This window comes from Heterodontus francisci, chromosome 29 (assembly GCF_036365525.1).
Source record: "Heterodontus francisci isolate sHetFra1 chromosome 29, sHetFra1.hap1, whole genome shotgun sequence".
In the NCBI taxonomy this organism is placed as follows: domain Eukaryota; kingdom Metazoa; phylum Chordata; class Chondrichthyes; order Heterodontiformes; family Heterodontidae; genus Heterodontus; species Heterodontus francisci.
This window is the reverse complement of record NC_090399.1, coordinates 21,908,702-21,935,632: the sequence shown is the minus strand read 5'-3', so window position 1 is coordinate 21,935,632 and position 26,931 is coordinate 21,908,702. Positions and strand designations below refer to the sequence as shown.

Below are 26,931 nucleotides of genomic sequence, written 5' to 3'. Positions count from 1 at the left end.
ACATCGGATGTTCTGAGCATTTCTTCCGATAAAACTCAACTGGAAACAGTTAAACAGAATCTGCAACAAAATGCTACTTAAAAGAAATGGAACTTCTAGTGTGTGTGGTGTCTATCTTTTCACTTGCAATCTCTTGGCTCGGATCGGTAAGAGTTGCTACAATTAATATATAAGATTTGGATTGTGAAAGAGGTGGAGGAATTATCCGGCGGTATAATGCGCAGTCCAAACTACCATGTAATAACATATATTTACAAGTCCATTAGTAGCGGTTCTTGCCAAGTGAGAACTGTTTTTTTTTGTTTTTAGCAATTGCCGAGTTTGAGAAAAGGAAATATTTGCAGTTCTACAGTGAAAGAGCGGGTGAGCGGGACAATTCTGATATCTCTTTTAAAGAGGAACGATGGGCCGAATAACCTCCTTCTGTTCTGTGATTCTAAATTAAATCAAAATTTGCCGAATCAAAACTGTTCAGAATAATTCCAGCGGGCAGGACTGCCTCTGCTTCTCCGTTTAGACCCTGTTCGACATTCTCGCAACAGCAGTGTTTTCACCAATTAGTGTTTTACTGTGTTGGAAAGATGTAAAAATTCCATGCGAGTTAGTCCTTCCACAAATATCAGTGAAATATCACAATGAACTGTTATGGACTGGTACTGGAGTCCAGCTCAGTTACAGGGAACTGTAGAGCAGAATGTTCCCAAGAGGTGGTGTTGAAATATGTAAAACACCGTGAATATTTATTTCCATTCTATACCGCAGCCTCACAGCTCCAGGGACCCGGGTTCGATTCCGGGTACTGCCTGTGTGGAGTTTGCAAGTTCTCCCTGTGTCTGCGTGGGTTTTCTCCGGGTGTACCGGTTTCCTCCCACAAGCCAAAAGACTTGCAGGTTGATAGGTAAATTGGCCATTATAAATTGTCACTAGTATAGGTAGGTGGTAGGGAAATATAGGGACAGGTGGGGATGTTTGGTAGGAATATGGGATTAGTGTAGAATTAGTATAAATGGGTGGTTGATGTTCGGCACAGACTCGGTGGGCCGAAGGGCCTGTTTCAGTGCTGTATCTCTAATCTAATCTAATCATACAGTTATGCGCTGTAGTTTAAACAATGTTTGTATTATTTAGATATTGTCACTCATATATTAACACAATTATTATCTCTACCTTTAGTCGCTGTGACACTGAGAGTGAACCAGGACAGTGTGAATGGAACCCTTGGTCAGTCTGTGCTCCTACCCACCTCTTACACAGTCTCAAACTCAGGCGGTTACTTTCGGATCAAATGGATCAGAGACAGGACCAGAATTGTGGAATATAGATGTATATCGGAGAGAGACAACAACCTCACTGGACGCTGCCACTACCTGTCTGTTCCTGACGGCTACAAACATCGGGCTGTTCTTTTTCCTGAAAATGCTTCATTGTTGCTGAAAGATTTACAGTTTAATGACAGCGGGATTTATGAATTATCCATTGCCGACTCAATAGGAATAGAAATGGCCAGGTTAATGTTAACTGTCCAATCCGACACCGGGTATGGAATGGGTATGTATTTTCTCCCCCGGTGTGAATTCGTTTTGTTCAATGGTTAAGAACATTTCCAGTAATAATATATTAACTGGACTGGTGTCAGTTACATAAGTCTACATGAAATGGGGAATTTATTTGCTTGCAACGCGCGAAGCTGGTCTTTTCTGACATAAGTAGTTCCGATTTTTGCATTTTGTGTTCCAGAATATGGGGCGGGAACATTTGTAATGGATATCTACAACAGCTTGCATTTATACAACGACTTAACTTAGTAAAAAGTCCCAAGACGCTTTTCAGAAGGACTTATCAAACAGAATTTGACACTTGGGCAGCGAAGAAGAAATTAGGACAGGTGACAAAAAGCTTGACCAAGCGGGTAGGTTTTAAGGAGCTCTTGAAGGAGGAGAGGTAGAGGTTTCGGGAGGGAATTCCTGAATTTCGGGTCCAGGCAGCTGAATGCATCGCTGTCAGTGGTGGAGCGGTTAAAATCAAGGATGATCCAGAGCCCAGAACTAGAGGAGGGCAGAGATCTCGGAGAGTTACAGGGCTGGAGGAAACTATAGAGATCGGAGGGATTTGAAAACAAGGATGAGAATTTTAAAATCACTTCATCTATCCTGCTGAGCGAGTGGTACCCCTTCACAATATACTTATTTATGGGTAGATCACTGGAATAAAGTTACAATATTAATATATTCCATTAGCCATCACTTCTATCTAGTTATTGACACATTTGTTTTCAATGTAGGACAGTAGGGCATAGGTATAAACTGGTGAAAGGTAAGTTCAGATCTGATATCGGGAAGTATTTCTTCATACAGAGATTGGCTCAACTGGAATTCTCCTGGGGTAGGAGTCACTGAGGAAAAATTCTGGAGTTATTCCAGGAGTTGTTAGATCCTGTAATGGGGAAGCAATGGGCTTTTATTGAAGCATTGGCTCGCAACACGGACCTCACCTTAAATTATTATCTTGCCTTCCATTAAAATACAGGACAGATGACTGTCATGTTAATGTATTCAATGCATTAAGCATTAGCCCACTAACATGGACAATCGTAACTTAGTTCTCAGCTTTGGTTTCAGAATGAATCACTGATTTGATCATTTTATAGAATACAAATAGTTCTTACGGGAATTGCCACAGGGGCATGCAATCCTCATCAGAAGATTACTGTCTGCATTACCATGATTTTGTACCATTTAACCTCTTGTGTTTTAGAAGCCAAGACCTGATGTGCTTCTTCAAACTGCACAAGGGACAACGTGATCTGTTCAGGTTCACAAAATGAAACTTCCCATGTCTGAGATCAGGGATTGTGGTGAAGTGTCACTTCTCTTTATTTTTCATCATGTCTGAAGGTGCCTTCAAAACAGAGGTTCAACCATAGGAACATAGGAGCAGGAACTTGCCCCACCATTCAGTATGATCAAGGTTGATCATCCACTTCAATGCCTTTCCCCCACACTATCCTCATATCCCCTGATGTCATTTGTATTTATGGGCGGCACAGTGGCGCAGTGGTTAGCATTGCAGCCTAACAGCTCCAGCGACCCGGGTTCAATTCTGGGTACTGCCTGTGTGGAGTTTGCAAGTTCTCCCTGTGTCTGCGTGGGTTTTCTCCGGGTGCTCCGGTTTCCTCCCACAAGCCAAAAGACTTGCAGGTTGGTAGGTAAATTGGCCATTATAAATTGCCCCTAGTATAGGTAGGTGGTAGGGGAATATAGGGACAGGTGGGGATGTGGTAGGAATATGGAATTAGTGTAGGATTAGTATAAATGGGTGGTTGATGGTCGGCACAGACTCGGTGGGCTGAAGGGCCTGTTTCAGTGTTGTATCTCTAAACTAAACTAAACTAAAATCTGTCAATCTCTGCTTTAAACGTATTCAATAGCTGAGCTTTCACAGCCCTCTGGGATAGAAAATTCCAAAGATTCACAAACCTCTGAGTAAAGAAATTTCTCTGTCCGAAGTGGCTTTCCCCTTATTTTGAAATTATGTCCCCTGGTTCTAGACCCCCCAACCAGGGGAAACATCTTAGCTGCATCTACCATGTCCATCCCTTTCAGTATTTTGTAGGTTTCAATGCGATCACCTCTCATTCTTCAAAACTCTAGAGAATACAGGCCCAGTTTCCCCAATCTCTCTTCATAGGACAGTCCTCCCAGGAACAAGTCTGGTGCACCTTCGTTGCACTCCCTCTATAGCAATAATATCCTTCCTAAGGTAAGGGGACCAAGGATGTATACAATTGAAGCAAGACTTCACTACTCCTGTACTCAAATCCTCTTACGATAAAGGCTAACATACCATTAGCCTTCCTAATTGCTTGCTGCACCTACATGTTAGCTTTCAGTGACTTATTGACAAGGACACCCAGGCCCCTTTGTACATCTACACTTTCTAATCTCTTGCCATTTAAGAAATACTCTGCACATCTATTCCTCTTACCAAAGTGGATAACCTCACATTTTTCCATATTATATTCCATCTGCCACGTTCTTGCTCACTCACTAAGTCTGTCCAAATTCCCTTGAAGCCACTTTGCATCTTCATCACAACACACATTCCCACCTAGTTTTGTGTCATCACGAACTTGGAAATACTACATTTGGTCCCCACATCCAAATCATTGATAAATATTGTGAACAGCTGGGGCCCAAGCACTGATCCCTGCAGTACCCCTCTAGTCACAGCCTGCCAATGTGAGAATGACCCATTTATTCCTACTCTCTGCTTTCTGCCTGTTAACAAATCCTTAATCCATGCTAATATATACCTCCTATCCCAAGGGCTTTAATTTTGCCAACCAACTTCCTGTGGGGGACTTTATCAAAAGCCTTCTGAAAATCCAAGTATACCATGTCCACCTTTATCAATTCTGTAAGTATATACCTCAAAAAACTTCAACAGGTTCATCAAATATGATTTCCAATTCATAAATCCATGTTGTCCATTAATCACATCCTTTAGAATAGATTCTAGCATTTTCCCAAGGACTGGTGTAAGGCTAACAGGTCTGTAGTCCCTGTTTTCTTTCTCCCTCCCTTCTTAAATAATGGGGTGACATTTGTGACCTTCCAATCTTCAGGAACCATTCCAGAATCTGTAGAATTTTGGAAGATAATCATCAATGCATCCACTACCTCTTTCAACACTCTGGGATGTAGAATATCAGGTCCTGGAGACTTATCAACCGTCAGCCCCATTAATTTCTCCAGTACAGTCTTCTTACTAATACTAATTTCCTTCAATTCCTCATTTCCCCAATCCCGTGGATCTCTAATTCTGGGAGATTTCTTGTATCTTCCTCAGTGAAGACAGACACCAAGTAATCATTTCGCAATCGAAGGATTTCACGACGCCATTCGGCTGATGGCGGCTGTGCTAGTTCTTTGAAAGAGCTATCCAATTAGACCCATTCCCCTGCTCTTTCCACAAAGTTCTCCAAATGGTTCCTTTTCGTGTATACATCCAATTCCCTTTTGAAAGTTACTATTGAATCGGCTTCCTCCACCCTTCCAATCAGTGTATTCCAGATCTTAACAATTCGCTGCATAAAAACATTCTGCTCATCTCCCTCTGGTTCTCTGACCTATTGTTTTAATCTGTGTCCTTTGTTACTGGTTGTCCTGACATTCTCCCCATTTACTCTATCAAAACCCTATCTAATTTTGAACACCTCGATTAAATCTTCCCATAACCTTTTGTTCTGAGAACAATCCCAGCTTCTCCAGTCTCCCCATATTCCTGGATTCCCTTATCCTTGGTACAGCTCTGCCAAATTTCCCCTGCATCCTCTCCAAGACTTTGATGTCCTTCCTAAATTGTGGTGTCTAGTATTGGATACAATATTCCAGCTGAAGCCTGACCAGTGATTTATAAAATGTTAACATAACTTTGGTGTTTAAGGGATTAGCTCACAGATCAATTTTCTGTAGTTCCATTTGACGTAATCAAATGGAGAACCTTGCCCTCCCAGCAGGGATGAAATGATCAAGTATGAGATGCGCCTAAAACATTAATCAGAAGGCAGGTTGGAGCAATAGGTGTGGATAAACCAAATTATGGGCCACAGATCATTCAGAATTATCCATGTAATAATAGGATGGGATTTCTTAACAACCAACATTAATAATAATTCAGTTTATGAAGGAGAGCTATTGAACTATGAAATATGAAGCATATAAATAAAATGGTATCTGTGACCACATATAACTGGGGATTATATATCGTATGTACAATGAGGAGACGGTATAAGTGTGAATTAAACACTGTATTATGTACATGCAAGATATTTTGACATTGACAAACCTAACACACAATGGAGGCAGTTTTTTGCCTTTAATGCCTGAGCATTAGACATCCCTCGGGTGGAGATATTCGAGATCAAGGTCAAGAGCTTGTACAGCCTGAATGGAGACTGAAAAGAGCAGAAGCTGAGAGCTAGGATGGATATTGAAAAGAGCAGGACCTGAGAAAAAGAGCAGAGATTGAAAAGAGCGGGAGCTGAAAGTCAGAGTAGAGTTTGAAAAGAGCAAGAGTAGAGTTTGAAAAGAGCAAGAGCTGAGACAAAGAGCTGAGATGGAAAAGATCAGGAGCTGAAAGAAAAAGTGGGAGCTGGGAGCCAAGGTGGAGATTTGGGAGCCAGAACTTCAAAGTTGAAACAATAGTCAAGGAGTGATGTCACAGGACAGCAAGTAGGTAGGTGATTGTTTGATGGGTATTACAGATTTGCAGTTTTTTTTCTAAGGAAACTAGCTTGCTATTACTTTACTAAATTAGTAACTTAAACTAGATAAACCAATTAATTAATAAAACTAAAATAATTGATCCAATTAAAAAAAAACGTATTAACTAATCAAATAAAGGAACCAGATTAGATAGATGTGGCAGGGCAGGTGGTGTACTGTAAATGCAGCATGTGGGAGTTTGTGGAGAGTATTGAGATCCCAGACAACCAAATCTGCATTAAGTGGCTGCAGCTCGAGGAACTTCTGCTCTGAGTTGTTGAGCTGGAGTCCGAGCTGCAGACATTGCGGGGCATCAGGGAGGGGAAAGAGCTATCTGGACACTTTGTCCCAGGAGACAGTCACATCCCTTAGGTTAAGTGGAACTTTAGAGTTGGTCAATGGTCAGGGACCGGAGGGTGTGACTGCGAGTCAGGCAAGTATGGGGATCCAGCATGGAGGGATAGAGGAACCTTAGCTCTTGACTTTGACCAACAGATATGAGATACTTTCTACCTGTGTGTATGAGAACAAGGACTGCGAGGTGGATGGGCAAATTGACCATAGCACCATGGTACAGGAGCCATTCAAGTGCAGGGAGTAAAAAGGAATGTGGTAGTGATAGGGAACACTATATCAGAAAAGATACTGTTCTATGCAGCCAAGACTGGGAGTTTCAAAGGTTGTGATGCCTGCCCATTGCCACAGTTAAAGCATCTCCTCACAGTTGGAGAGGAATTTGGAGTGGGAGGAGGAGGATCCAGTAGTTGTGGTCCAACAACATAGATAGAACTGGAATTATATTCTGACGACAGAGTTTGAGGAGTTAGGGTTCAAATTAAAAAGCAGAACCTAAGCCAGGTGCCAATTGGTATTGAGATAAACAGATTAGAAGGTTAACTGTGTGGCTGAAAGAGTGGTGTGAGAGGCAAGGGTTTCACTTTTTGAGCCACTGGCAGCAGTACTGAGGAAAGAGGGAGCTGTTCCATTGGGATGGACTCCACTTAAAAGCCAATATTAATAATAATTCAGTTTATGAATGAGAGCTATGGAACTATGAAATACAAAGCAAATACATAAAATGGTATCTGTGACCATATATGAATGTGGATTATATATCGTATGTACAATGAGGAGAAGGTACAAGTGAGAATTAAGCACTGTATTATGTATAGCAAGATATTTTGACGAGGACAAACGTAACACAATGGAGGCAGTTTATTTGTCTGTCAAAACTAATAAAGGGGGCAGTAAAGCTTTAAACTAATAAAGGGGTGGGGGTGGATACAGGAAACGGTAACTTCAAAAGCCGCAAGTGAGATATCAAGGTTCTAGAGCAAAGTAATGTTTTGGGTGAAAATAAGCAGAGTAGGTCAGGAAAGGACAGTGCGAGTATCAAAAGTAATAGGGCATTCGTGACTAAGGTAAGGTCAGAGGAAATTAGAAAGAGTCAAAGTTAAAGCCAGGATATCTGAATGCACGAAGCAGTCACACCAAATTAGATGAATTAACAGCACAGATAGAAATTAATAGGTTTGAGCCAAAAGCCTTTTTGGAAATGTGGTTGTAAAGTGACCAAGGTTGGGAACTAAATATTCCAGAAGAGTTAACTTTTAGAAGAGAAAAGTAGGAGGAGCAGCCCTGATAATAAAGGAGGGGATAGAGATAGCATAGAGAAAGTATCATAACTCAGAAAATCAAGAAGTAAAATCAATTTGGGTGCGGCTAAGAAATAGCAAGGGGCAGAACACATTGACGGGAGTTGTTTCCAGGCCCCCTATCAGTTACTGTAGTGCAGGGCAAAGTTTAATTAAGGAAATTGGAGGAACATATAACAAGGATAATGCAGTAATCATGTTTGGGGGGGGGGGCCTTAATATTCATATAGAATGGGCAAACCAAATTTGCAGTAATAGTGTGGAGAACTAAATCATGAAATGTATACCAGATAATTATGTAAATCTGTATGTCAAGGAACCAACTGGAGAACAGACTATTTTGGATCTATATTGTGCAATGAGAAAGGGTTAATTAATAACTTTGTTAGAAAGTGGCCTTTAGGGAAGAATGACCATAACATGATAGAATTTTATATTGAGTTTGCAATGATTTAGTTAAGTCCGAAACTAGGGTCTTAAATTTAAACAAAGCAAATTATGCAAGTATGAAGGGTAAGCTGGCTAAAGTAGATTGAAAAGCTACATTAAAAGATTTAATGGTAGTGAAGCAATGGCTAGCATTTAAAGCATTAATACACAATCTGCAACAAATATACATTCCTTTAAGGCACAAAAACCTCACAGAACAAGTGGTCCAAAGTGGTTAACAAGAGGAGTTAAGGATAGTATTAGGTCAAAAGAAGAGATGTATAATATTGCCAAAAAGACTAGTAAGCCCGAGGATTGGGAGGATCTTAGAATTCAGCAGAGGAGGACCAAGAAATTGAAAAGGAAATAGAAAACAGAATATGAGAGTAGATTAACAAGAGACATAAAAATATATTGTAAACATTTCTATAGGTATATAAATAGGAAGAGATTGGTGAAAGTAAATGTGGCTTCATTAGAAGCACAGACAGGTGAAATTATAATGGGGCATTCGGAAATGGAAAAGATATCAAACAAATACTTTGTGACTGTCTTCACATTGGAAGAGACAAAAAAAAATCCAGAAATAATGGGCAAGCAAGGGTCTAGCGATATCGAGGAACTTAAAGAAATCAGTAAGTAAAGAAATAGTATTGGAGAAATTATTGGGACGAAGTAGCTACAAAGCCCCTTGACCTGACAACTGCAGGCAAAGGGTTTAGAAAGGGTAGCTACAGAGATAGTGGATGCATTGGTTTTGATCTTCTCGAATCTAAGGCATTCTGGAACAGTTCCCAAGTACTGGAAAGTAGCAAACAGAACCCGGTAACTAGTAGAATAGATAAGGGAGAACCAGTGGATGTGGTATACTTGGACTTTCAGCAGGCTTTCGATAAGGTCCCACATAAGACATTAGCATGTAAAATTAAAGCATATGGGATTGGGGTAAGGTACTGACATGGATAGAGAACTGGTTGGCAGACAGGAAACAAAGAGTAGGAATAAACGGGTCTTTTTCTGAATAGCAGGTAGTGACTAGTGGGGACTAGTGCTAGGACCCCAGCTATTCACAATATATATTAATGATATAGATGAGGGAATTAAATGTAATATATCCAAGTTTGCAGATGACACAAACTGGGTTGGAGTTTGAGCTGTGGGGAGGATGCAGAGAAGTTCCAGTGTGATTTAGACAGGTTGAGTGATTGGGCAAATATATGGCAGATGCAGTTTCATGTGGATAAATATGTGGTTAGCCACTTTGCTGGCAAAAACAGAAAGGCAGATTATTATCTGAACGGCAATAGATTGGGAGAGGGGGAGGTGCAGTGAGACCTGTGTGTCCTTGTGCAGTAGTCACTGAAAGTAATCATGCAGATGCAGCAGGCAGTTAAAAAGGCAAATGGTATGTTGGCCTTCATAGCGAGAGGATTCAAGTACAGGAGCAAGGATGTCTTGCTGCAAATATATAAGGCCTTGGAGAGACCACATCTTGAGTATTGTGTGCAGTTTTGGTCTCCTTATCTGAGGAAGGATGTTCTTGCTATGAAGGGAATACAGTGAAGGTTCACCAGACTGATTCCTGGGATGGCAGGACTGACATATGAAGAGAGATTGGGTCGATTCGGCTTGTATTCGCTAGAGTTTAGAAGAATGAGAAGGGATCTCGTAGAAACCTACAAATTCTAACAGGACTGGACAGACTAGATGAAGGAAGGATGTTCCCAATGGTGGGGAAGTCCAGGACCAGGGGTCACAGTCTAAGGATAAGGAGTAAACCATTTAGGACTGAGATGAGGAGAAATTTCTTCACCCAGAGAGTGGTGAACCTGTAAAATTCTCTACCACGGAAAGCAGTTGAGGCAAATCATTAAACATTTTCAAGAAAGAGTTAGGTATTATTCTTAAGACTAATGGGATCAAAGGATATGGGGAGAAAGCGGGAACAGGTTACCGAGTTTGGATGATCAGCCATGATCATATTGAATGGCAGAGCAGGCTCGATGGGCCGAATGGCCTACTCCTGCTCCTATTTTTCTATGTTTCTATTTAAGAAAGGAGGATGAGATAAAACAGGAAACTCTAAGCCAGTTAGCCTCACATCAGCAGCAGGCAAAAAACCTGAATCTATTATTAGAGATGTGGTAACACGGCATTTAGAAAATCACAATATGATGGTGCAAAGTCAACATTGATATATGAAATGGAAATTGTGTTTGGCAAATCTGTTAGAGTTGTTTGAGGATGTAATTCGTAAGAAGACGAAAGGGGAACCACTAGATGTCGTGTATTTGGATTTTCAAAAAGAATTCGATAGGGTGCCACACAAGAGGTAATTACACATTAGGACTCATGAGATTGGGGATAATATATTATCGTGGATTCAAGATTGGTTAATGGACAGAAAACAAAGAGTAGGAATAAATAGAACATTTTTGGGTTGGCAGGCTGTAACTAGAGGGTCACTTAGGCCTCAGCTATTTAGAAACTATATTAATGACTTAGGTGAGGGGACAGAGTGTAATGTATCAACTTTGCTCACGAAATATAGTGAGGTGAGAGAGAAAGTGGTGAGGAGGATACAATGAGGCTGCAGAGGGATATGGACAAGATAGGTGAGTAGACAAGAACATGGCAGATGGAATACAGTGTGGCAAAGTGTGAAGTTGTCCACTTTGGTAGGAAAAATAAAAAAGCAGAATGTTTTTTGAATCATAAGAATGGTTACAGCAGAGAAGGAGGCCATTTGGCCTATTGTGTCCATACTGGCTCTCTGAGCAACTCACCTACTCCCACTACCTTGCCTTTTCCTCGTAACTCTGCAAATTTTTTCTCTTCAGATAATTATCCAGTTCAGTTTTGAAGGCCTCGATTGAATCTGCCTCCATCACACTCTCAGGCAGTACATTCCAGATCGTAACCACTCGCTACACAAAAAATCTTTTCCTCATGCCACTGTAGCTTCTTTTGCCAATCATCTTAAATTGGTATAATCTGCTTCTGGATCCTTCAGCCAATGGGAACAGTTTCTCCCTATCTACCATGTCATGTGTCATCTTCCCCTCATGATTTTGAAGACCTCTATCAAATCTCCTATTAAATATTCTCTTCTCCAAGGAAAACAGACGCAGCTTCTCCAACCTATCCATGTAACTGAAGTTCCTCATCCCTGGAACCATTCCCATGAATCTCTTCTGAACCCTCTCCAATGGCTTTACATCCTTCTGAAAGTGTGGGAACTAGAACTGGACACAATATTCCAGTTGAGGCCGAGACAGTGTTTTATATAAGTTTATCATAACTTCCTTGTTCTTGTACTCTCTGTCCCTATTTATAAATTTCAGGATTCCATATGTTTTATTAACTACTTTCTCAACCTGCCCTGCAACCTTCAATTATTTGTGCACATATACCCCCAGGGCCCTCTGCTCTGACACCCTCTTGAGAATTGTATCCTTTAATTTATATTGTCTCTCCTCATTTTTACTACCAAAATGAATCACTTCACACTTTTCTGCGTTAAATTTCATCTGCCATGGTGAGAGACTGGGAAATGTTTGCATTTAGAGGGACCTGAGTATTGTTGTACATGAATCAAAGTAAGTTACCATCTAGGTACAGCAAAGCAATTAGGAAGGCAAATGGTCTGTTAACTTTTATTACAAAGGGATTGAGGTAGAAGAGTAAGGAAATCTTACTACAATTATACAGGGCATTGGTGAAGCCACATCTGGGGTACTCTGTGACATTCTGGTTTACCTAAAGAAGAACATACTTGCCCTAGAGGGAGTGCTACAGAGTTTCACTAGACTGGTTCCTGGGATGAGGATATTGTCCTATGAGGAGAGATTGATTAGATTAGGCCAATATTCCCTGGAATTTAGGAGGAGAGGTGATCTAATTGAAGATATAAAAATTCTTAAGGGGCTTGATGGGGTAGATGCTGAGAAAATGTGTCCCCTGGCTGGGCAATCTAGAACACAGAGTCACAGTCTCAGAATAAGGGGGTCAGCCATTTGGGACTGAGATGAGGAGAAATTTCTTCAATTAAAAGGTTGTGAATCTTTGGAATTCTCGACCCCAGAAAGATGTGGATGCTTAGTCTTTTAGTATATTCAAGATAGAGGTCTATAGACTTTTGTGTACAAATGGCATTAATGGATATGGGATAGTGCAGGAAGGTGGATTTGAGGTAGAAGATCAGTCTTGATCTTGTTGAATAGCAGAGCAGGCTCGAAGAGCGAAATGGCCTGTTCCAGCTCCTATTTCTCATGTTCTTATGTAAAGGAATCCTTTTGGTCCATTTTGTATTTAGCTTTTAATGTTAAAAATCTAAAGTTAAAAGCCCATAGAACTTTGCAGTCTCTGCACAGAGTCAGAAAGAGGTCAGGTAAAAAGTTACAATATGTGGAAAAGATTAAGATTCTTTATTAACAGTCGTGTAAATAATTAATTGAAAGTCTTTGATTCAGTTACAACAACCTAGGATGTATAAATTAAATATAAATCTAGCTGAAGTTCCAATTTTCCCTATATCAGAGCTTCCTCTCTCAAATGAATGTACTGAATTAACTATTAATAGTAGTGAATGTTCCTATTATTTCAATGACTAAATCTTGTTACACAGATACAGACAAGAAACAGACACCAGGAGTTGAAGCCAAAGTTCGATATGTTAGCCTTGTTGTTATTTTTATCTTCTTATGTTTCACTGTGAAAATGCGAGGAGGTAAGCAGTGATGGTGTGACAGTTTCAGGTACCCTTACATATGCTCTCTCTCTATTTATTATAGCTTTTCAAATATATTATTGACACCCAAGGTGGATTAAAAATGTTCTTCTTTAGATTATTAAAACCAATGAAGGATATTTCTCTGTTCAAAGTGAGCTCAGTTCAGCCCAATCAAAATAACATAGAATTCTCCCTGGGCTCTTGCTCATTTATGTAATATTGTCAATTTAAAACCCAATCTTTTGTTGTCTTTCATCCAAGGTAACGCACCACACAGGTGGGATTTTAACCGAACTGGCTGAATCTCACAGAATCGGGTGGAGCACCTGCTTTACACTCTGTCCAATATTATTCTCGGACAAATTGATAGAATCATTGAATGGTCACTGCACAAAAGGAGGCCATTTGGCCCATTGTCTCCATACCAGCTCTATGCACGAGCAACTCACGTAGTTCCACTTCCCCGCCTTTTACACGGAACCCTGTAGACATTTTTCTTCAGACCTTCTTTGGTGTTCTGCCTTTCAGCAGGTTCTTGCCCCATTCATACATCTGCCTGTCAAAGGTCATTTTCTTTAGATACTCCTATCATCCTTCACCATATCTAGCATTGCTAGTCTCTTCCTTCCTTGTTGTCTTTTACCCTCCATTCTCCCCTCAATCACCGTTTTCAGCAGGCCTTCTATCTGATGACATGAACAATCCAGTTCGTTTTCCTTATTCTGATGGTTTTGATGATGGAACAACCCTCGACCCTTCTGAGCATTTTATCATTTGTCACCCACTCTGACCAGCTGATCTTCACATCCACTATTCCAGAACCACATCTCACACGCTTCTAACTTCCTGATGTCTGCCTTGCACAGGGTCCATGTCTCTGCTCCATCTAAGAGAACACTCTATTTATCTGTTTTGATGATTCCAGCTTTCAGGTTGATGCTCAACCGTTTGGTTAACAATTCCTTTCGTCTGTTGAATGCACCCTTTGCCATTGCAATTCTCAATCTTATCTCCCTCATGCATCTCCCATCTTCTGTCAGTATTGTTCCAAGGTACTTGAACTCCGATACTTGTTCCAGTTGTTGCCCATTTACCTTAATGTCTCTCTCCGATTCGGTTTTTTCCCAGCTTCAACACTTTTGCCTTTTTGATGTTCATCTTCATTCTATACTCCTCCGCCATCCTATTCAGGGAATCCATCATCTGTTGAAGGCCTTCCATCGTGCTAGTCATCATTGCCTGGTCACCTGCAAATCGGACTGCCTGTACTAGATGACAGCCAACTTTGACCGCTGACCTTTACCACTTAATTCTCTTCAGATAATTATCAAATTCTCTTTTGAAGGCCTCGAGTGAACGTACCTCCACCACACTCTCAGGCTGTGCATTCCAGATCCTAACCATTTGCTGCATAAAAAGGTTTTTTCTCATGTTTCTGTTGCTTCTTTTGCCAATCACCTTAAATTAGTGTCCAGTATCATAACTTCCTTGTTTTTGTACTTATGCCCCTTTTTATAAAGCCCAGGATCCCTTATGCTTTATTAACCACTTTCTCAACCTGCCCTCACCCTTCAATGATTTGTACACATAACACCCGTCTCTCTGTCCCTGCAGCCCTTTTAGAATTGTGGACTTTAATTTATATTGCCTCCCCTAGTTCTTCCTACCAAAATGAGTCACTTCTCACTTTTCTGCATTAAATTTCATCTGCCACTTGTCCACCTATTCCACCAGCCTATGTCCTCTTGATGTTTATTACTATCCTCCTCACATTTCACTATACTTCCAAGTTTTGTCTCATCTGCAAATGTCTAATTCATTAATATTTATCAAGAAAAGCAGGGGTCCTAACACTGACCCCTGCGGAACCCCACTATATGCCTTCCTCCATTCCGAAAGAATAACTCAGGAGGGATGTAAAACTAGTGCTGTACTCAATCCTGTCAGCTTCTGAACATGCAAGTTTGGTTAAAATTGCCCATAAGAGTCAGAAGTAAAGCAACCAATAAACATGGATATCACATGTTTCCAGTACAGATAAAATTGACAGAATATTGCATTATCCAGATTATTATTTTGATTTAGTGAAGCTCGGGATTTATAAACCCTTAAATAATTCTGAAAGCCTTGCCATTCTTCTAGTTAACATCAAAATTAATTGCACGGTTTGAGCAAGCACAACAATCGCTTGTAACTGCCTGTAATAGTGATCATAATAGTACAGAACAGCAAATTCTACCTCCCAATATGGTTGACACACAGAGCCACTGCTCAGCCTGTGAAACTCAGTCAGGTAAATTGCCTGCGAAGATGAATAGGAATGTTAGATGTGCAACTTTACCTCCACACTGTTCCAACCTTTTTCTAATGTCTAATTATTTTAGCATGGGAGTATTGATCTAGACAGTGCATTCCGAGATCAATAATTAATCAATACCAAAGAAAGTTTAACAAAAGGTTTCCCCCTTAGGTTGTAAGCAAACTCAGGAACAAACAGAAAAGGAACATGCTACTCAGGATGATCGGGTAAATTGTATACATTGTGGAAAGGTAAGCAGATTATTTTACCTACTAGGCTAGTTGATCTTTGAACAATAATTCCTAATCTTACCGCTTTTCCAGCACTGCCGAAGTGCTGGCCCAAAAGGATTCCCATTCCGCTTGCTTAGGGATGAACTTAAATCATGGAGAAATTCAATGCTTTTCGCTTGTCTGTCATGACATAAATAGTAATGTTCTAGATATTTCATGGCTGCATTCTAACAACATAGACAACAGTTGCCCTTTTAAATATTGAGGTCATTGTCGCTTGCTTTTTGTTTTGGTCAGTCGCTTCTGCAGTTTACGTTTAATATGTGATTCTGAAGCCACATAGTGATCAATTGAGTTTCTTTCTTCAAATAAAAACCTAATTACATTGCAAGAAGAACAAACAATTTATTGCCAACTGCATGTCAGGTCCCTTTTGGGAACTGCTTCACACCATCCTGAGCTGAAACGTATTTTGCTTTGTTTTATTTAAACTCATTTTTAACTAATGCCTGTCATGTAATGTTTTCAACCAAACTGATATCACCTGGTCCTGTACATCATTTATTTACAAAAATGTACTTTATTCATAAAATTTGTAAAAATACATTACATAAAAGTTCAAATTTGACTACATAAAATGCAATACAGATCAATTTCTTTAGATACAGTGCATGAGGTGTCTCATTGCACTTGCCATTACAGGTTGTTTTTACAAAGTACATTTACATTTCATGTCAAACATTCTCTGGTGCCTACAGTCCAAGGGGTTTTACACAGTTTCCAGCCCCTCGGTATACTATGGTGGGAGGGTCTTACACAGTGGCCTTTCCCCATTGAGCCTTTGCGTTGCCTGCCCCAAGCTTTAGTGCATCACTCAGCACATAGTCCTGGACCTTGGAATGTGCATGTCTGCAAAACTCGATCATCGACAGCTCTTTGTACTGGAAGACCGGCAAGTTTCCCATGCTGTAAATCATAGCAAGTACACACACACTCATTGAACTAGTCAACAATTAGATTTAATTATCACATCATCCCAGAAAGAAGGCAGTAAAGTGATTTTGCATCAGTGACTATGGAGAAGTTTTCAAACCAACTATTTTATTAATAATTCACATTTTATTTTAAATAATACTTTAAAGATTAATTTCACGGACAATCCCATATTTCATGAATTCCTTGAAATCCTGGAGATTGCGAATGGTGTAGACCCCTACTCCTCCAGTCTGAGCTGCGGATTCCTAGTGTCCTCATGGAATGACTCGATCAATATGAGAAGATGTAAGAAAGACTATGTGAGGTTGGGGTGCGAGGATTTTCCTGTAGAAGTGACTTGGATTCTGGACTAGAGCTTAGCCTGTTCTTGCCCGAAATCCACAACAATGCTCCTGTATTCATTTTAATGCAATGCAGTTAGGAATCTAGATCATTATAACTGAAATGTAAGGATGTTCTCATTGGCATATCGTTCATTGTTAGATTTTTTTAACCATATTAAAATAAGTTTGCCTTTTTATTCTGCCTCATACATCTGTGAAATATTTCTGATTGTGATGAACTATCTGAAGAAAAATAACTTGCACTTATATCGTGCTTTCAACTTCTGATTAATGTTTGTGGACAAAATATTTCATAGCTCTTCCTGTGCAGAGCATGAGATGTCTAATTCTTCAGGGCTTAAGTAACCACATATGTTCCAGTTGGTATGGAGTTAGGTTATGCCAGATTTTAATCTTTATTTCCGGTTTATGTTTATTCAAAGCCTGGTGCTGATGTGCAGCATGTAGGTATCAACAGACCTCAAAACGAACTGAGAGGAAAACATGAGTGACCACTGAAGTGATGGAATATACTTTGTTACAGAATGTGAGTATAAAAATATAACCATTCTGTTTAAACTGGCCTCCACCTTACAATGCAATTGTCAATACTAATCTAATTTTAAAATCTCTCTCTCTCTTTAATTACAATTTTCAATTCAGGAGAAAGGAACATGAGAATTTGGGAGAAATCCGAGTCACTTTTAGAATAGGTTAAAGCGAGAAATAAAGATTAAAATCAGAGACAACCTTAACTCAATGCCAACTGGAACTTAAGTATTTATTTTACTTAAACACTGAAGAATTAACCATCTAACGCTCCACGCAGGAAGAGCTAAGAAATGGGACTGACAAGGTTTATTTAGACTACAGGCGCAACATGAAGTTAACGCCTCTTATCACCTCTTATCACCACTTGTCAGAAAAAATATGTGTATCAAGTTTTAATGGTTCAGAGATATTTTAATAAAAGCACAAATACTTTGTCCAGTTTCCTGAGACATGTGTGAATTGTCCATGGCATTCCCTACAGTCAGTTGCTGAATGCAAGATAGCCAGACAGATGGGTAAAAGATTTCAAAATCTTACTCTAGAGAGCCAACTGGCCTAAGTTGTTACAGACATACAGGATTTCCATTCTGAATGTTCTGTTACGAGCAGGTGAGGAAGGGGGTCTCAAGCTCCACTTTCGCCCCTTCTCTGGTTTGACTGCAATCCTTTTAACACAGTGATTTAACTTACCAACTCAGTGAGCACTTGCTCCTGTTACTCTCATATACTTGCAAATGAACCAGACAGGTTTTCTTGAGTTTAAACAAGAAAGAGGTGAGTTTATTAACCTTATCACTCTAAACCAGTTAAAATTACTAAAATACACGACGCGTCCACGCTCACATTCATACGAGAGGCACACACTCACGCAAATAGATACAGAGGGGATAAAGCAGAATTGGGAGGGTGGAGTAGAGTCCTTAATAAAAATGGAATTTAAATATGGAAGTGTATTTCCAGTGTCCTTTGTTGAAATTGAAGTCTTGAAGTCCTCGCTGGACCACGTGCACAATTTGAGCTTACTTCTCTGGTTCAGGAAGGCTGATAAGAGGCTTTACCCGTCCTCTTTGTTCTTGACTGTGAGGATCTGTAGATTTGAGATTTGGCTGAAGCTGAGGTTTCCCTGGGACTTTGCTGGAGAGAGGGAGAGGAGAGATGTTCCTTCTTCGAGTTCAGTTACTGCCTGCTTTCAAAGGCACAATTCACAAACTATCAGAGTTACACAGATAGTTATGTCATGTGACCACCCCTTTGTTTGAAACAGAAGTTTCTGGAATGATTTTTGAAATTGAAAGTTGTTCAGACGTACTTGGTGAGGGGGGTGGTTGGCTCTTTCAAAGTCAATGGGTGTTGATGGCTTTTGACGATCAGAATTAGCAAAACCATGCTAGGAAACTGAATCAGAGAGCACCCTCATTGTTCGAGCTAGACTGAGTAATCACCTGTGTCTCCGGTGGGCCTTTGGCTTCTCATATACAAATTGTGCATGGCCATCTTTAGCTGCTCGGCTTTGCTTTTTTTCAAAATACAAGTTATATGTAATAATGTCCAGTAACAAAGTCTCAGGCAAAGTTTCATACAACTAAATTAATATTTTCCATTTGGCTTGCGGGTTTTCTGTCAGTTTACATTGGCAGCTTCAAGTTAGATGTTGAAATAAAAGTGCAACCGATTGTAACAATAGGAATTGTGGGCATACAGAGGATTTTAATAATATATAGATATCAACTGTAACATCCACATGACAATGCTAAAGGTTGATGTTTTCTATTAAAGATTACACACAGGGTGATTTCCTAATCAGTCTCTAAGTCGCCTCTTTGAAAAGAATTGAATTTGAAGTCTTGCACTATTACTGTAAATGTTAAGTCAGTGAGTACGTAGGTGTTAGTCATGGCTCAGTCGGTAGCATGGTCACCTCTGAGTCAGAGGTTGTGGTTTGAAGACTTATAAAAGTTAAAATAAAGTAATGGCCCGGCTGTACAACCATAAGATAACTAGCACCTCGGGCCTTTTTAAATATTGAAAATCAATCTGGCAATGGGGATACTAGTGAGCAGTGCTCGATCTCTGCATGTGACTAGTGAAGGACTTTTATAGGCAAATTGAATAATCATTAAAGAGAGGGTAGACCATGGATGAAAGGAATATCTAGTTGTGGAGGATCAAAGTGGCATTAAATAAAGATTTTATGTCATTCTTTACAAATGATGGTGCAAGTATAAATATAGGTGAAGTAGAGGAGGATATGGAACAACTGATGGAAATAACTGTGGAAAATGGATTGGTTTGGGGAAAAAATAGCAGAACTCAAAGTGACTAAGTCACCAGGTTCTGACAGAATGTAAGCTAGGCTATTGAAGGAAGTCAGAGAGGAGATAGCAGGGGCTGTGCCCACAATTTTACAAATATCCTTAGATATGAAAATTGTGCCAAGGCACTTGAGAATGCGAAATGTAGCATTTCTGTTCAAGAATGAAGAGAAGAATTAACTCAATCACTATGAACCACCTAGCCTAATGTCTTGTGGGCAAATTCATAGTTTTAGATACAATTAGTGAACGTATAGAAATGCGTGAGTTAATCAAGGACAGCCAGGACAGGTTTAAGTGGATGTTGTCAAATCAGCTGCCTGTTTTTCCATCCGTCTGATATTCCATTTTATTCACTTCACTGGAGCTGAATATTGGGCAGGACAAATAACTGGCAGCTGATTGTATAACACTTCATGGTACCACCATTTCTACCCTGTAGATTTCTACTGAAGGATTCATTTGATGGGTTATTTGTGTCATCTTTTTGTCCACACTGGACATTGATAGTGTGCCAGGACTTGCTTTTGATAAAGCTCTGTCCCCTTCCTTGACCCTCTGTTAGTGATGAAGAGGCACTAACATGGTTAAGAGATAGGGAATCCATTTTAGGAGTAGAGAAAATAATCAGAATTTGGTTCTTTCATACAAGAAAACAGCAAAATAAGGATAAGCATCAACTTGTCACTTTTTGCAAAGTAAGTGCTGAAAGAGGTATCAAGTTACCATACTCAAGGACAAGTTTATTTAACAGGTACATCATGCATCACAAATTAATCTTTGCACTTTGAAATATCACATTTTACAATGATCGCAACAGCTACCATTTTTATATGTTGAACTAGAACAAAGGTCGGATGGATTTCCCAGAGAGTGGGGGCAATTTTAACTTTGGCCAATTATGTAAAATAGGTGATATTGAACGATTCGCCTTTTATATGTCTCGCCATGAACAATTTTCCTTTCCAGTGAAGTTGAAAGTTTAAATTTCTATCCGCTCCACACACCCTCTCCCTCACACCGCCCTCACAAACCCCAGTCACTGTGGGGGACGGGGGGAGGCACCAGGAGAATCGAAACAAAAAATCTCAACCTAGCACATTAAAAAAAACCTTCAAAGCAAAAGCACAAAAGTGACCAAATCTGAAAAAGGAGCCCCTGTGGAAAATGGATTCCTTGCAAATGTGCCGACCATATGTGTGTGTAATCTGTGATGCCCAAAGTCTGACGGACCAAATTCATACAAGCACGATCATGGAGCAAAATCCTAAAACTATTCATTTAGATGCAGGGTTATGTATAGCTAATATATTGCTGGATGAAAGTAATTACTAAATGCAATAATATTTTTCAAAGACGAGTGAAAATTACAAAATCAGAATGTCTGGGAAGTTTCTCCTGTTAATAGTTCCCCTCTTGTACAGACAAGGTTGTTAGATGTATTCATCTTATTTTTTAATAACTATTTGCTCACCCAATTTGTGTTTTCTTTTATTTGGTCTCAGAATTCATCAACAAGCAATCCTGCTGTGTTATACAGTGAGATAAAGTCATCTGAATCTACAGGAACTATTGGAAGGAAGATACATCTTACTGATGAGAATATCAAACATCCTCTTCAGATATTGAACAACTAATCATAAAATAATTATTACCTTGTTAATATTGGACCATTCTGTGATGATGCCTTATTTCTAATACTTACAGTAAATGTATAAAAAATATCATGTTGGCTACAAACATTGAACTATAACTAGTCCTCTAGTCTTAAACATCAAACCCAATCCTTTCTGATTAGTTTAGAAGCAAAATACTGCGGATGCTGGAAATCTGAAATAAAAACAAGAAATGCTGGAAATACTCAACAGGTCTGGCAGCATCTGCAGAGTTAACGTTTCAGGTCAGTGACCCTTCTTCAGAACTCAGTTTCTGATTAGTGCTTATATTTGGTAGACTTATTAATTTCATGGAATACTCAGGTCTTAAAAGAGGGAACTGCAGCACAGCATAGTTAAATGGGAGAGTGTCAAAATTTGGCTTAGGTTGGAATTTTTGTAAGATTATGAAGGGTTTTGTTCGGACGAGTATGAAAAACTAAGAGATTGATTTTCAACTTGCCACCCAGGTGTAAAACTAGTGTTGGGGTTTGGCCACCTGTTATAGGACCACACGTTTAATATTTTCATTGAAACCAATGGAAATGAAAGTTGAGCATTTTCTATTGGGGCAATGTATGTAATGGAAGTTTATTGTCCAGGCATCAAGTTGAAGATCAACTCCAATCTCATCTGATTACACAGCCTGATCTGAGTGGTTATCAAGTTAGAATAATCAAAGAGGGGATTTGGAGAGAGATTAGGGGCAATTTCATAACACAGAGGCTCTTTGGATCATGAAATGCTTTGCCACAGAGAGTGGTTGTGACAGAGACTGTTGGATCTCCTAATTAAATAAACAATTGAAGCCTGTGTGGAGTTTGCAAGTTCCCCCTGTGTCTGCGTGGGTTTCCTCCGGGTGCTCCGGTTTCCTCCCACATGCCAAAGACTTGCAGGTTGATAGGTAAATTGGCCATTATAAATTGTCCCTAGTATAGGTAGGTGGTAGGGAAATATAGGGACAGGTGGGGATGTGGTAGGAATATGGAATTAGTGTAGGATTAGTATAAATGGGTGGTTGATGGCCGGCACAGACTCGGTGGGCCGAAGGGCCTGTTTCAGTGCTGTATCTCTAAACTAAACAAAGGTAGGTACAGAGCTTTTTTTTTTAGTTATGGGAATAGCATGGGGCAATGAGATTGGTTTTGGATTGCTCCAGTAACGAACTGACATAGACAAGATGGGCTAACTTTGCTCTTTCTTTGCTAGAAACCAATATGACTCAATGGTATTACATTGGACATTTTTACTGGAAAGGCTTCCCACTGAGGTTCTCATCACAGGGCTCCCCTGACTCCTGTCCCCTTCTAGTGCTGAATTGATCGGCCATATGTCATGTAGTGTTTGAACCTCTCCATCTACCCTTATGGAATTCTCCCTGGTGTCCTGGTCAATATTTATCACTCGCACTGATAAAACTGATGATCAGGTCATTATCACATTGCTGTTTGTGAGATCTTGTGAGACATTGCAACAGAGACTAAACTTCAAAAGTATCCAATTAGCTGTGAGGTGCTTTGAGATATCCGGAGGTCATGAAAAGTGTTGTCTAAATGCAAGTCCTTTTTTTTTCTTTTTTCTCTCATTCCAACTGACTATAGTGCCACTGAATTCAGAGAGTGAAATTGATCCACGTCAATTGCATGAAACTGACTGATAACAAATTAGCCACCCAGTTCACAACAATATTATTTACTACTGGCTCCAGTGGAATAGAAAATGGGCTGAGGTGTAAAAGGGGCTGCCAGTTCACTATGGCTAGTTTTACCCTACTGCCATGGACCAATTTCACTCCATTCACGATAACAACTGAAATTTGCATTGAAACAACCACTGAATCTTCTGTGGCTTTGCCCATTAAAGTCAGGTCAAAGTTAATTTCCCTCAGGAGTGCAATATTGAGGCTGCAGATAAAGGCAACTGCTTATGATCGCCATCTAGTGATAAAAGTGTAGAGCTGCAGGTGTGACAGTGGGACAGCTAAATCCCATCAAGACGCCACCTAGAGGCATGACCATTTGCCCAAATAAGGAGTCACATAGTGTACATCAGTCATGGTATGAGGTGGGGGGTGGGGGGGTGGGGAGAGCCTGGGTGTGAGGAGGTAAGTGATGTAGGGAATTATTGAAAGTGGTTGGAGCTGAGGAACGGAGGCAGGAGGTCTGCAGAGAAACTCAGGAGTGAGATTTCAGTCTGCCTTCATCTGCCTCTTTGTCATCAACCATCTCAGCATCATTGTAGTTGACAAAGAGGTATTTAAAACAGTTTTCACTCCTTTTTGTAACTATAATCTTCCTCCTGTTCAGACCCCATTTCTGCTGTGGATCTTTATGAAACAGACATAGAATACCCCTTGGTATTAAGAAGTCAAAGCAGGGTTGGAATCTTGTGTCTTTATGTTTCACAGGATTGTCAGGATGATCGTGTGTTCAGTCACTAACCTGGCACTAGTAATCTGCTGCCAACTTCACCATCTCCCATGGCAAGAGCTCCCTGACTTCTCCTCCTATAGTATGAGATGTCCGAAGGTGGATACCCAATCCAGTGGCCTGCCTTTCACAGGTATTGTGCACCAATTTCATAGAATGACACAGAACAGAAGGAGACCATTTGGACCATCGTGCATATGCTGGCTCTTTGGTAGAGCAATCCAGTTAGTCCCATTCCTCTGCTCTTTACCCATAGCCTTGTAATTTGTTTCCCCTTCAAGTATTCATCCAATTCCCATTTCAGTTACTCCTGAATCTGCTTCCACCACTCTTTCAGGCAGTACATTCAAAATCATAATAACAAAATTATAATTTGTTCCTTTAATATCACCTATGGTTCTTTTCCCAATTAATGTACTTTCTATCCTCTGGTTCCAAACCCTTCTTCAATTGCAAACAATTTCTCATTATTTACTTCACTCTAATGTCCTTTAGGGAAGGAAATCTGCTGTCCTTACCTGGTCTGGCCTGCATGTGACTCCAGACCCACAGCAATGTGGTTAACTCTTACATGCCCTCTGAAATGGCCTAGCAAGCCACTCAGTTGTACCTAACCGCTACGAAGTCAACCTCACATGGACTGCAGCGGTTCAAGAAGGCAGCTCACCACCAACTTCTCAAGGGCAATTAGGGATGGGCAATAAATGCTGGCCTGGCCAGTGACGCCCACATCCCATAAATGAATGAAAAAACTAGGGTTGTCCAATCTTTTTGTGTGGGGGGAGGGGGACACATTACAATTTTTGTCTTAGATAGGGGATCAGTGAGACAATTTCAGAAAGATAAAGGCATTAAAAATGTATCCTACTATTGATCAAAACTACAAATGTGCATTTTGATGAAGAAGCTTTAAATGAGAAGATTAATTTATTGACATTCTTTCTCATCATCATGTTGGACACTGATTTAGTGTGATACCTGCCATTTATTTTTGCTTGCACAAGTAGTCAATGTCTGCCCGCACACTTGGTGTAGCGATGTGGAGTATTCCGGATAGATGTCCATCTGTCAGGAGTGATCTTGATCACTCTCTCCCTCTCTGTCTGTCTCTCTCTCTCTCTGTTTCCCCCCTTCCCCCCCCACATCATGTTGTTTCCCCCTCCCTGTGTCATCCTTGCTCTGTGTTCCTCCTCTCTCTCTGCCCCCCTCTGTCTGTCTGTCCCCCTCTCTCTCACTGTCTGTCCCCCTCCTCCCACTCTCTCTCTCTCTCTCTCTCTGACATGCAGGGAGTGAGAGCAGTCAGCAGAGCAACTTTTTGTTTGTTTAGTTTTTTAATAAAAAAATTGCAGTCACTTTCACAGCTGACAGGTACTGGGAGGGGGAACAGCGGTATCTGAACTGTGGATAGATTTGGGGGTTTTTGGTGGTCTTTTAAAAAAAAGTTGGAACCCGCTGAAAAACCCTGAATCTGTCCGAAGTTGGGAAACCACTGTTCCCAATGTCAGCACCTTTCAGCTGTGAAACTAACAGCTGGGATTTTTTTTTTTACAAAAAGCTGGTCTGAAAGAAGAAGCCAACGGAAAATATCTCATCCCTGAAATACATCCTCGGGCCGGATGGAAATAGTTGGAAGGCCAGATCCTGGCCTGCAGGCCATGTGTTGGACAACCCTTATCTAAACCCGACATGCTATAGAACACCTTTATCAAATCCTCTTTCCCTTCTCTGCTTCAAGGCAAACAACCAGTCTCTCCACATAACTGAGGTTCCTGATCCCCAATACCATTCCAGTAAATCATTTCTGCATCCTCTCCAAGCCCTTGACATTCTTCCTAAAGTATGGTACCCAGAATTGAACACAATACGCTCGCTGAGGCCTAAGCAATGTTTTAGAAAGTTTTAAGGACATACAAAATAGGAGCATGAGTAGACCATGTGGGCCCCACAAGCAAGCTCGCCCATTCAATGCCTCAACTCCACTTTCCCCCCTGCTCTCCATATCCCTTAATACCCTGAGATCAAAATAATTGATCACAGCCTTGAATATACTCAACAATGGGCTTTCAGCAACCCACTGGGGAGGAGAATTCCAAAGACTCAACCCTTGAGTGAAGAAATTGTTCCTCATCTCAGTCCTAAATGATCAGCCCCTTATGCTGAGGCTATGCCCCCATGTTCTAGGTTCCCCAGTCAGAGGAAAGAACTTCTCAGTGGCTACCCTGTCAAGCCCCTTCAGAATCTTGTATGAGATCACCTCTAAACTCCAGAGGTCCAATTTACCCAGATTTTCATCGTAGGTCAACCCTTTAATCCCACAAACCAATCTAGTGAAACTTTGTTGTACTGCCTCCATGGCAAGTATATCCTTCCCTAGATATGGAGACCAAAATTACACACAGTACTCCAGGTGTGGTCTCAGCAAAGCCCTGTACAATTGTAGCAAGACATAATTGTTATTGCACTCCAGTCCCCTTGCAATAAAGGCCAATATACCTTTTGCCTTCCTAATTGCTTGCCGTATCTGCATTTAACTTTCTGTGTTCCTTGTACAAGCACACGCAAGTCTCTCTGACCATCAACATGTAAAAGTTTCACGCCTTGTAAAACATACTCTGCTTTTCAATTTTATTACCAAAGTGAATAGCCTCGCATTTCCCCACATAATACTCCATCAGTCACCTTGTTGCCCACTCACTTAAATTGTCTATTAATCTTTGCAGCCTTTGTGTCCACACTGCTTATATTACCATATCGCTATGTATCATCAGCAAACGTGGATAGAGTACTCTCAGTCTCTTCGTCTAAGTTATTAACACAGAAGAACTGAGACCCTGGTACTGATCCTTGTGGCACTCCACTAGTTACAGCTGGCCAAGTTGAAAATGCCCCATTCATCCCTATTCTCTGCTTCCTTTCCATTAACTAATCCTTCACCCTTGCTAATATATCACCCCTAACTCCATGGGCCCTTATCTTGCCTTTTGTGTGGCACCTTATCAAATGTCATTTGGAAATCCAAGTATACTATATTTGTTGACTTCCCTTTATCT

General features: G+C 40.4%; 1 protein-coding gene across 2 annotated transcripts; it reads left to right on the top strand.

Annotated features, from left to right (window-relative positions):
• Positions 1–22,257, top strand: LOC137345976 (uncharacterized). 2 transcript variants are annotated; one of them, XM_068009242.1, is made up of 6 exons: positions 1–146; positions 1,174–1,548; positions 12,978–13,079; positions 15,553–15,632; positions 17,377–17,480; positions 21,303–21,387. In XM_068009242.1, exons 1-5 carry the CDS (start codon positions 71–73, stop codon positions 17,443–17,445), a joined length of 702 nt encoding a protein of 233 aa, XP_067865343.1. In that variant the 5' UTR covers positions 1–70; the 3' UTR covers positions 17,446–17,480; positions 21,303–21,387. The 2 variants fall into 2 exon arrangements, with proteins under 2 accessions (XP_067865343.1, XP_067865342.1); XM_068009241.1 differs by lacking the exon at positions 17,377–17,480 and having other exon boundaries at positions 15,553–15,608; positions 21,303–22,257.
• Positions 22,258–26,931: the final 4,674 nt, after the last annotated feature.